The sequence below is a fragment of the Medicago sativa genome, chromosome 4, assembly GCF_051527215.1.
Source record: "Medicago sativa cultivar Bolivia chromosome 4, Bolivia_mono, whole genome shotgun sequence".
In the NCBI taxonomy this organism is placed as follows: Eukaryota; Viridiplantae; Streptophyta; class Magnoliopsida; order Fabales; family Fabaceae; genus Medicago; species Medicago sativa.
The window spans coordinates 91,864,525-91,876,552 of record NC_140752.1 but is presented as its reverse complement, the minus strand read 5'-3'; the positions used below and the strand labels follow the sequence as shown (position 1 = coordinate 91,876,552).

The 12,028-nt window shown below is 33.9% G+C and overlaps 2 protein-coding genes across 2 annotated transcripts; one reads left to right on the top strand and one right to left on the bottom strand.

Moving 5' to 3' along the window:
* Window positions 1-13: 13 nt before the first annotated feature.
* On the bottom strand, window positions 14-1,161 carry SEP2 (stress enhanced protein 2). The gene is made up of 2 exons (XM_085705542.1): window positions 731-1,161; window positions 14-587 (listed from the first exon to the last, which is right to left on the bottom strand). The coding sequence occupies exons 1-2, from the start codon at window positions 1,067-1,069 to the stop codon at window positions 330-332; spliced, it is 597 nt and encodes a 198-aa protein (XP_085561668.1). The 5' UTR covers window positions 1,070-1,161; the 3' UTR covers window positions 14-329.
* A 3,284-nt stretch (window positions 1,162-4,445) lies between these two features.
* On the top strand, window positions 4,446-8,170 carry LOC146933763 (uncharacterized). Its single transcript, XM_085705539.1, has 2 exons — window positions 4,446-4,772; window positions 7,846-8,170. Exons 1-2 carry the CDS (start codon window positions 4,566-4,568, stop codon window positions 8,077-8,079), a joined length of 441 nt encoding a protein of 146 aa, XP_085561665.1. The 5' UTR covers window positions 4,446-4,565; the 3' UTR covers window positions 8,080-8,170.
* Window positions 8,171-12,028: the final 3,858 nt, after the last annotated feature.

The following is a 12,028-nucleotide window of genomic DNA, read 5'->3' as shown; positions in this document are numbered from 1 at the left end:
GATAGCTCAAAAATGAATTACAACAACAGTCAATTTTATACCACTAAATGAAATCAGTTACATTGATCAAACAACACCACTTTAAATTTGAATAATGAAAATTTCATTGATCTCAAAATATGATTATAGCCGCTAACCACCCATCTTACAATCTATGAACATGGTCAAGGGAGATTGAGCAACACCAAATTCAATACTAAATTCGCGTATCATTCATTATTAGTATTCTACAACATGATCATTCATGTTTATGCTATCAACATGATCATTTTTTCTGTTCTATTCTATATATGTATAATTGAGATGATTCCTCATCCAACCATGATGAATCAGAGTTCACCCTCGCTATCATCATAGAACAAACCGTCAACGATTTGATCAATTAGCGAATCAATGAAGGAGTTGTAGCTGACTGTGAAGATTCGATCCACTCTGGTACGAGCACTTGAGAACCAAGCAAACATTGCCGCCATAGTAACCGCACCCAAACAAATCCCACCCGCCTCCGTTATCCCTGCAATATCCATTTTCCTGAACACCGAATTCCCCGTCACCAACTCCACCGTCACCGTCGCTGCAAACACCATCTGCACCACCACATCAATAAAAAGCAACAATTAGTTCCTCTAATATAGTATATATGGACACCGGCACGTTGACACCAATAATAAACTGAGAATAATGATATAATTCAATGTGATCACATGTGTTAGTGTTAGGGTTTTGTTACCATGGCGAGGCGGCCGGAGATGATTTCGAAATCCTGGCTTTTCTTAGAACTCTCGATATATTCGGAAAGAGTGGCGAAGAAGGAGGACACGTCATCGGTAACTTGCATGTCTTCTTCTTTACGGGTCTTGATTATGGCGCCGACTGGATCGGAACCGTATGATCTGAGAGTGCATAGCCGCGGTTGTAGAACGATGTTTGTGTTCGCGCCTTCTGGTTCAGTCGGTTTGGGTTTGGTGACGGAAAATTGAACCGGACCAGGTTTTCTGGGGCGGGAACGAGACGATGATACTTTTGGTGGCCGGAGCTCGCAGTTAGTCACACGCGCTGCAGATGCCATTAAAGAATCAGTTTGTTTGTGAGGGAAAGTTTGAGACTTGAGAAGTGGTAGTTGTAGGGAATGAATGAATGAACGAACGAACGTTGAAGGTTGAATATTACCAAAAAAAGTCATAGTATTAATCGTAGTAATAACGAGTAAGCAGTTGCGGAGAAGAAATTGGATACGTAGCACACACAGGTATCAGACAAAACTATGTGGTCCTGTTCCTTCTTCTCCTCCTATGCTTAATTTGCCGTTATTATGGATTGACTCTCCTACTAATACTTCAATTAGTGAGTCAGTGCTATGGCATAAAGGATAATTATTTACTCCCTCCGTTTCAAAATGAGTGTCGTTTTAGGTGTTTACACACATATTAAGAAATACAATGATTAAGAGAAAAAGAATGGTTATTTAACCAAATTATCCTTATTAACTATTGGTTAGTTTTAAAAGTAATACTTTGGAAGTAGTGTGCAGAGTATTAATTGGAGGGTACAATTGAAAAAAAAAAGTTATTATTGCATTGAAAACTAAAAACGACATTCATTTTGAAACAAATTTTTTTGGCTAAAGCGACACTCATTTTGAAACGGAGGGAGTATCATCTTCGAATAATGATAGGTTGACACATTTAATTATACACGCGTTTTAACCTCCAAATACATTTGTAACAAATGTCCTTTTTTTTTAGAGAAATGATATTTTGACAACCACTTTTCGACAACTTTTGGACAATTTTCTCTCTCATACTCACATGATGTTGTTATCCTCTCTCTTCCTTTTTCTCTCTCCATTGTTTACCAATAAGAAGTGAGAAAAACAAGATTGTCAACAAAGTTGTCATCAAATGGATGTCAAAATATCATTACTTTTTTTTTTAACACACATTTTTACCCTTTAATTACAATTTACAAGGAAAATTTGTTTTGTGGAAGTGTGTAGGGTGATATTTCATCCAAGGGTATCAACTTATCACCACACTTTATCTTTTGCTAAACTCATACACAAGTGTTTTACTTTTTTTTTTTTTAGGAACATAGTTACACATATGATTTACTTGGAGATCGTATCAAAAAGTTTATGAAAATTATTTATGACATTGTTCAAAAGTTTTTTTTTCTTCACATTTTCTTACAACTTATACGAAAATAAAATAATTTTATTTTATTTATCATTTGTTGTGAAAATAACTTATATCCGGTCACATTATTGTAAACAAAAATCAAGTTTTTAGATTCATTCAATAAAAAATGTATTTGGTCTATATTATTGACTAAATACAACATTTAATTAATGAATCTAAAAACTTGATTTTTGCTTATAAATTATAATAGTGACCGGATTGAGTATATGTTTATCATAACAAAAGCATGTACTATAAATAACACATAAGTTGGTTATCGAAAGAGGGCCAATGTATTATTCTCACTAGATTTGTTACTCTACTTTTATTAGGAAAGCCACAAACATATAACTTAACAGATAAGATCAAAGCATTCGTCCAACGAGCCATGTCATTCTCACAACAGAGTTCCTCCAACCAGGGTCGGCCCATCAAAGAAAGACGGTTTAATAAGGTGGCATTTCGCCCAATAAAGCTATTATCTCACCTAGCGAGTAAAGACGGTCTTAAAAGTCCCACTTAGCTGACGTGACAAAATTTCATTGAAGCATAAACGGTCGTCGCCCAACCAAAAATCATTCGCTTGGCAAAGGATTAATTCCATAACCTAAATATAAATAGAGGTCTACAACATCACTTTCATTCATTCACTCAATATTCAAGTTAGAGAAGGCAAGCTTAGGAGATAGTAAAAAGGCATAAGTGGGGTGGTAACATTAAAAGCTTATAGATCAAGTCGGTTGATGCAACATCTCGACATCCTCTCCTATGTCTTGTAAGTTATACATTATGTGTAGCAAATTTCTCTTTATATTGAGATTAAGTGTAACTAATTAGGGATCTAATGTAAAAACATAGTCTGCGTGACTATAATAAATCATACTTTGTTATATCAATGTCTTTAGTGCCACTCTTAATGCTTCTCCAACGTGCAACTTGAGATTGATCTTTTGACTTGGGGTGGGCTAGACATATACATTCATTGTAAGAGACATAGGTAAGAGCACTTGTAGATGCTAGTTATGAGACATCAGACTAAGTTTACAGTCACACAAATTGTTGGAACATAATGCTTTTTTTTTTAGCAAAATGAGCGAGACATCAGAGGTTAGAGACTAGTGGTGATCTCCCATTATCTGAGACATCAAGATCCATGATGGACGATATGAGAAGGAATATTTGGCATATGAGGAGTTTAAAGTCAAACAAAGAAAGACATTAGCGAACTAACTAACGAAACTCATAGCCTGTCTACTGTTTGTTTCATCCCTCACTCATATTTTGTCAATAAACATTACAAGACCATACAAGTACCACCACACCTCTTAATAATCAAATAACCTAATGATTCACCAACCAAGTCCCTCTTGATGCAATATAATAAATACTTTGATGCCACATTGTTACAACCAGGCTCATTAGTAAGCTAACATGGATGTTCAAACCAATTTCGAGACCATCCAAGTCCTTAACTCCTCACTATAAAGGCTAACTCATAGCATCTTTACAATTACACACTTTTCTACTCTAAAACACCTCACATATTCAGTGCATTTTTATTTGATTGACAGAGTGTTTGCATGTACACCACCCTCCTCCGGAGAAGAATGAAGCTACTGATCGAAGGTCAAAACTCAAAAGCATCGCTACCTCTCTTAGACCATAGATCTTAGATCCAGTGCCGATCATGTAGAGTTGTGAAAATGGATCAGATCTAATAAATTGGCTCAGTACATCATATTTTAGTTCAAATCGGACCATAAACAATTAAACTAAAAAATAACATTTTTTTTGGGAAACAATCACACATTTTTGACTCAGTTCAATTAGCATTGTGAAAAAAAAATAGTTTTAGTCAATCTATTATCAACATCTTAATGTTCGTCAAAAAAAAAAAAACATCTTAATGTGAATTTATCTAATACATGTGTGTCAAAATGATACTATCTTTAGCTAAGATTTAATGTTTATAAATTAATTATTAATATTTTGGTCAAAAAGAAAGTTATTTATTTTAATGTTTATAAATTATTAAATTAGTTAAGTTGAATAAATAAAACTTTTGCCTTTTATTCCAATAGATAGATTTTCTCCTCTAAAAATAATTGTATTCGAGACATCCCATAATAGGTAGGTACTCCGTAGTGAGTCCGTCCGATTCATCATTCATAGCATTTTGATGAGTCTATTCCATTCACAGGTCATATTTGCCCCGTCAGCGTCTAGTCCTATCTTTGTTTTTTACTAATAGTATTATATATATGGCCGGCCACACCCACAGCGATACAACACTTCCAATCAACAATAACAATAACATTTTGTGTTTGTCTCTTCCACACACTTTTCACCTCACTCCCAAACTTATCTAAATTTGCCTTCAATTTATATATGTTTGATTTTGGAGACGAGCTGGTCTTGGAGGGTTTCAGAATTCCATGGCTCATTTGGATTCAACTTATAGTTTTGCTTCTTTTGCTTGCCTTCCTCTTTTGCATCACCATCATTGCTTCAGATCACACTACCGCTGATTCTCCTTCTACCCTTCATTCTACTTCTTCTGTTACTCTTAATACCAACCCCCTTCAAATCACACGGGTACATATTCTTTTATCTTAAACTTCCTGTATATTATTGATTCATTGAAGTTCAAATTTAAATAAATCCTTGAATTAGATTTTACTATCTTCAAGACTGATCTATGTCTGATCTAATGGAGAATGAATCCACTGCCACCCCTGATGTGGTCCGCTCTTGTTTTGATTTCTTATGTTAAGAAAGTTCAAGCTAAGCTTTGGGAGAAAATAAATGTCTCTGATTAATTTAATTAGGTGAATGAATGAATGTAAATGTCATAAACTTTGAATAGTAATAGTAGCTGGTCCATGCTCTTTTGTAGGCAGAGATTAACCAAAACAAAAATTAGAAAAATTAGAGAAAGGAACTTTGAATTGGTATGTTGTATTTTATGAGGAAATGGATTCTCTAATGTGTGATTTACGTATGAGAGGATAGGATCTATTTCCGCTTTATGACGTATATATTTTAAAGTGTTGACCTCTGAATTGAGGACCAGAAGTCACCAGCCATGAACATATCTGAATCTTATGTAGTGTTTAACAATACATTATAACTTACTATTATTTTACCTAACAATATTGAGCCGAACTCAAACTACAATTTATGCAAGCAAAGTAGCAAACAACATCACCTGGTGTTGATTCGGTTAGGTTTGGATATGTTGTATACACCCTCCGGTCACTATTATAAGCAACAAGCGGGGGGTGTACTGGTCAATGTTACTTGGTCTTAATTTTGTCCCCGTTTGAAAGGAAGGACTGCTATGATCCAGATTTTGGAAATAGGGGGGAAAAGTAAAATATGGTTAAAAGTTGTTTCACCCAATATCAAACTCATTAATTCTGAGCAATTCGAGCTTTGGTACTAAAGTTCATTGATCATTTGAGCTTAACCAACATTTTAGTGCTCTTTTTGGTTTGCTGTCGGAGACAATGAACACGCAACCATGTTTTGCCCGCGATTTCACAGAAGCTAGACAACCTAGCCGCTACTTAAACGTGGAAAGTTTGCCGCCTCTTCAGTGAAACTTATTGGGAAAAACTCAAAGTCCCACATCGGATAGATAAGACTCTTGAGAAGAGTTTATAAAGAGGAGGCAATCCTCACCATACAAGCCGTTTTGTAAGGATGAGTTAGGCCCCAAATTTCAACTTTCAACATGGTGGGCGTGAGGGGGGTGTATTGGGAAAAACTCAAAGTCCCACATTATTATAAAGAGAGGAGGGTTTTGTAAGGATTCCCACATTATTATAAAGAGAGGAGGGTTTTGTAAGGATGAGTTAGGCCCCAAATTTCAAGGCCCCAAATTTCAACAGTGAATTTCAAAATTTCAATAATGAAAGGTTATAAAGAGAGGAGGGTTTTGTAAGGATGAGTTAGAGAGAGGAGGGTTTTGTAAGGATGAGTTAGGCCCCAAATTTCAACAATGAATTTCAACAGTGAAATGTTGAAATTCACTGTTGATAAAGAGAGGAGGGTTTTGTAAGGATGAGTTAGAGAGAGGAGGGTTTTGTAAGGATGAGTTAGGCCCCAAATTTCAACAGTGAAATGTTGAAATTCACTGTTGATAAAGAGAGGAGGGTTTTGTAAGGATGAGTTAGAGAGAGGAGGGTTTTGTAAGGATGAGTTAGGCCCCAAATTTCAACAGTGAAATGTTGAAATTCACTGTTGAAATTTGGGGCCTTGAAAAAATGAGTTAGGCCCCTTTCAACAGTGAAAAAACTGTTGAAATTTGGGGCCTTGAAAAAATGAGTTAGGCCCCTTTCAACAGTGAAAAAATGAGTTAGGCCCCAAATATAAAGAGAGGAGGGTTTTGTATAAAATCTCTTCAACAGTGAATTTCAACAGTGAAAAAATGAGTTAGGCCCCAAATTTCAACAGTGAAAAACCCGCCTCAAAGTCCCACATTATAAAGAGGAGGGTTTTGTAAGGATGAGTTGGGGCCTTGAAAAAATGAGTTAGGCCCCTTTCAACAGTGAAAAAATGAGTTAGGCCCCAAATATAAAGAGAGGAGGGTTTTGTATAAAATCTCTTCAACAGTGAATTTCAACAGTGATAAAATGAGTTAGGCCCCAAATTTCAACAGTGAAAAACCCGCCTCAAAGTCCCACATTATAAAGAGGAGGGTTTTGTAAGGATGAGTTAGGCCCCAAATTTCAACAGTGAAAAAATGAGTTAGGCCCCAAATTTCAACAGTGAAAAACCCGCCTCAAAGTCCCACATTATAAAGAGGAGGGCTAGGCCCCAAATTTCAACAGTGAAAAAATGGGTTAGGCCCCAAATTTCAACAGTGAAAAACCCGCCTCAAAGTCCCACATTATAAAGAGGAGGGTTTTGTAAGGATGAGTTAGGCCCCAAATTTCAACAGTGAAAAACCCGCCATACAACTTTCAACAGTGAAAAACCCGCCATACAACCAAATGAGCTCTTAAATTTAAATTTTATACAATTTTATTCCAAAATTGACCTTTTTACTGTTTAATTTTAGTTTGGGCGTGAGGGGGGTGTATTGGGAAAAACTCAGAGTCCCACATCATCAGATAGATAAGATTCTTGAGAAGAGTTTATAAAGAGGAGGTAATCCTCACCATACAAGGCGGTTTTGTAAGGATGAGTTAGGCCCCAAATTTCAACAGTGAAAAACCCGCCATACAACCAAATGAGCTCTTAAATTTTACAATTTTATTCCAAAATTATTTTACAATTTTATTCCAAAATTGACCTTTTTACTGTTACAACCAAATGAGCTCTTAAATTTTACAATTTTATTCCAAAATTGACCTTTTTACTGTTTAATTTTAGTAATAAAAAAAAAACACCCGCCATACAACCAAATGAGCTCTTAAATTTTACAATTTTATTCCAAAATTGACCTTTTTACTGTTGAATTTTAGTAATAAAAAAAAAAAAAACTGTTGATGTCTTTTAGATATTTACGGTTGAGTTGGCATTTCTGATTGCTTACCATGTTAAAGCCTGAAATTGGATCATTGCAGTTAACTTTTCTTCTTTTTTGCATAAAGAAAAAATAGATGTGCATTAGTAGGGTATATATAATATATGCAGTAATTAACAGAAAGTGTTTTGGCAGGCGGTAGAGAACATACGTATTAAAGGGGAGATACCTACAAGAACAAGCAGAGAGATAGTGAGAGAGGTAGAAGGGATTGCAGAAGGGGAGGCTTCATCACTGTATTTCCTTCATCCTTGTTATTATTTCAAATTAGCAAGAGTAGCTTTTCTCAAATGTTTTGGCCTTGATTCTATATCTGAATCCGATAATCCTGCAACCCAAAAGAATAGGGGAAAAAAGAAGGAAAGTTGACAATGTAAACTGTATATATATGTTTTCTTCATTATTATGACGTAGAGAATGATTCTCATCATTATTGTTACAATTAATTAGTTTCTCATCATTTTCTCGGTGTCAAAGTGAGTTTCATGATTATTTTTGTGGTTGTTTATCTGGGCCCTATCCATACTTTGGCCATGGTAAGTGTTTGGTTCTCCGATGATAAATTAAATTTAAATGAATTGATTTGCCTAAAAGTCGATTAAAGGTCAAATGAATTATGTTTGAATTTATTCAGGTAAATGATTTGAAAATAAATTTGAGTTTATAAATTAATTTTATAATCAAAAGCTTTAAATTCTTACAATCAATTCTACTTATTTTTGACAAAGAATCAAGTCTATCTGAAAGCTATCAAACATATCAAAATCAATTATATATTTTAGAATAAAATTGTCTCCTTTACAAACTATTTATCAAGAAAGATTTTATCAAGAAATTGTCCCGAAATTAATGTTAGCCAATAAAATCTCAGCCTGGCCGGAAATCATGGGGTGGTGGGTGTTACATATTTTTTTTTTTATGAAACTTTAATAAATAAGATTAAAATCTAAGGGTGATTATTCTGCCATGTCATTCTTGAATTCATCAAGAAAATCCATTCTTGATATCTAGCATTTTCCTTACAAATATAACCATGAGCATGCACAAAATCTTCTTTTTCGCCGGGAAATTGATGACTCCTCCAAAATACTAGTACTATATGGTAAACAAAACGTCCATGTATATAATTATTATTATTCCCCCTCAACAAATATTATTATTTATTCAAAAAAAATTATAATTATTACAAATTCGATCCAATTTTTTTCTTCCTTTATCAAAATAGTTTAAGGATTGGTCACTAACACTTGTGTTCAATTACATGAACTAAGAGATTAAATGAGGTGAGGAGTAAATGTTCAAATTCTAACAAAAGAAAAAATTACTAATATAACAACTACTAATAGATTAACATTTGTAATTAAAAAGAAGTGTTCAATTACATTTTATCATTCTGCCATTTTGATGAAATAGTTTCTGAATTATATCCACAGTTGTTTATCTTGTGAAATATAATTTGACGTTTGTGAATATCTTTTTTACACTTATAGGAGATAGCAGATAAAAATAAAACTCAAGTGTATATATTATTCCCCCTCAAAAAATATTATTATTTATTCAAAAAAGATTATAATTATTACAAATTCGATCCAATTTTTTTCTTCCTTTATCAAAATAGTTTAAGGATTGGTCACTAACACATGTGTTCAATTACATGAACTAAGAGATTAAATGAGGTGAGGAGTAAATGTTCAAATTCTAACAAAAGAAAAAATTACTAATATAACAACTACTAATATATTAACATTTGTAATTAAAAAGAAGTGTTCAATTACATTTTATCATTCTGCCATTTTGATGAAATAGTTTCTGAATTATATCCACAGTTGTTTATCTTATGAAATATAATTTGACGTTTGTGAATATCTTTTTTACACTTATAAGAGATAGCAGATACAAATAAAACTCAAGTGTATATAATAAGTAATGATTACACAAAACTTATAGTTTGATGATATACTCTACGAATTCTGATGGTAGTGATTTTACTTTGTGATGTCTTTTTTCCTCCGTCAATTTTTATTTCAAAGTAGTTTATCAACTACAAATTCACTTTTAAGGTGAATAATTGACAAAGTAGTTTAATTGCGTCCAAAATTATCTTTTAAAACTTTTGAATTATACCTAAATAAATAAATGAGACATTAATTCGAATATTCATCATTGGAGAATTCAATGCTTGACTTTATTTTTATTTCATTTTGAAGGTGTTATTTCGATGTCAATGGTTGCTATTGAAGAATGAAAATGAAATAGTGAATCTCTGATGCCTCTAATAAACCGAAGATGTGAAAATGATTATTCCAGAAATATATATGATCTTGAATCAATATCCATGAGCTTTTCCGAAACGCGAAATCTGAACTGACAATGTTGTCTATGTGTTTTCCAAACGCTAGATCTGAACCAGAAATGTATCTTTTAGTCTTTTGAACACAAAATCTGAACACCAAGCGAGGCGTTGATGATTTCGCTATCAAAATGTAATTGGAGAATTAAAACTCCATATTTTCGGTTGATTCAAGCAAACCAAAAAATGTAAATTGATGTTTTCCAGTATGAATCTCCATGCTCACTCGCTCTCTAGTATATGAAGGAGGAAAGTTGGATATGTTGCAAGAGACAAATACAAAAAAATAAGTGTTTTAACTTTATATAGAGGGTAAAATATGTAGTTCGTATAAAATGTTGGGGTGAGGGTATAAATGTAGGGTTGTAGGGTAAAATGTTCCTTTTTAAGGTATATGGTCTGATCTAAAATTTGAGTAAATAGGCTGACCCATTTTTCACATCTCTAATTGGAAGTAACGGTATGCTACTATTAATAATGTATATTGTTTTTAGGGGAATATAATTATATATTTTGTTGTTGTTGTTGTTGTTTCTTATACAATTTAGTATTTTCAATTTATGTGCTTGTGTAAGTCGATGTTGAAATTTAGTTAATGACTTTTGTTCAATATTAGATCATGTTTATTAATACATAATATATGCAAGGTCCAGGGTTCAAACCCCGTCCACCACCAAAAGATCATGTTTTTTAGACTGCTGTAATTATAATGAAGTAATTTTGAGTTTGATATTTCGGTGGGTTAATTTAGCCTGTTAATTTTTGTTTTTTTGGAGTTTGATATTTTTGAAATGTTTGAGTAAAAAAATAAATTTAAATATTTTTCTAAGTTGTATTCTATAAAATCATACAATTTTTTTTTAAACAATAAAAAATGGAATATATATTAACAAAGCTTGGAATCTTCAAAGTACAAGGTGTACCAAAAAGACCCCTAATAATTACAAAGATACAAAGTTAGCCATTGTTATTAGTCAATTCTCAAACAAACCAGAGGATCTTACCACCAAGAGGTATAACCATAAACGAAAGTGGCATTACGAGCTTTTAGCCACCAAAGAGAGTAATGCTTAACTTTATCTAACAACGGATCTATGGAACTTCCTATATTATTAAACAATCTTTGATTACGGTCGTTCCATATGATCCACGCACAAAGCAATCAAACAAACAAACTGCAAAACGGAGCGCCTTGCTCGCAAGCCACCTGCTGAATGAGTAAACTGATAAAAGTGCTTTGAAACATTAAGATGGTATGGTTTTGAGACACCAAGCCAAGACCGCACCTTATGCCACAAAGAGCCATAAAAGTCACAGGTAATGAATAAATGATGAGAAGTCTCGGTACCGCCGCATGGCCGACTTATAACCCGTGGAGCCTGGGCTATGTCACCGGGTCTAAAAAAATTTGGGGCCAATTTATTTTTATTTTTTTTGGTATTCAAGGCGCTAATATTATACTTATATATGATTAAAGTGAAGTAATTTCAATTTGATTACCATGCTCTAGTGGCGTGACATCATAAGCTTGGGTGCATGGTTGTGGTTGTGGTGAGGCTCGATGGTTGTGGGATCGAGCCTCACCACAATTTTTTTATAGTGCCTTATTTAATGTTTTTTGGGGCCCAAAATTTAAATTATTTTACACCCTTTAAAGACTATAACTGGGCCTACAAATTTGTTAAGACGACCCTGGCCGCCTCCTCTCAAGCAACCCGTCGCATCATCAAAAATAATACCACGATCCACCAGGTTCGACCTTGTAGGCAACCGGTTCCGTAACATTCTCCAAGCAAAGATTGAAATTTAATAGGTACATGTTTATGTCAAACGAGAGCCTCTGCGTGATCCACCTGAGGGGTGTCCTGAGAAGTTAATAGCTGGTAGGCGCTACTAACCGTATAAACTGCCGAGGGCTCCAACTGCCATCTCCAAGTATCTATCACATTAAACTGCAAAGAAACACTA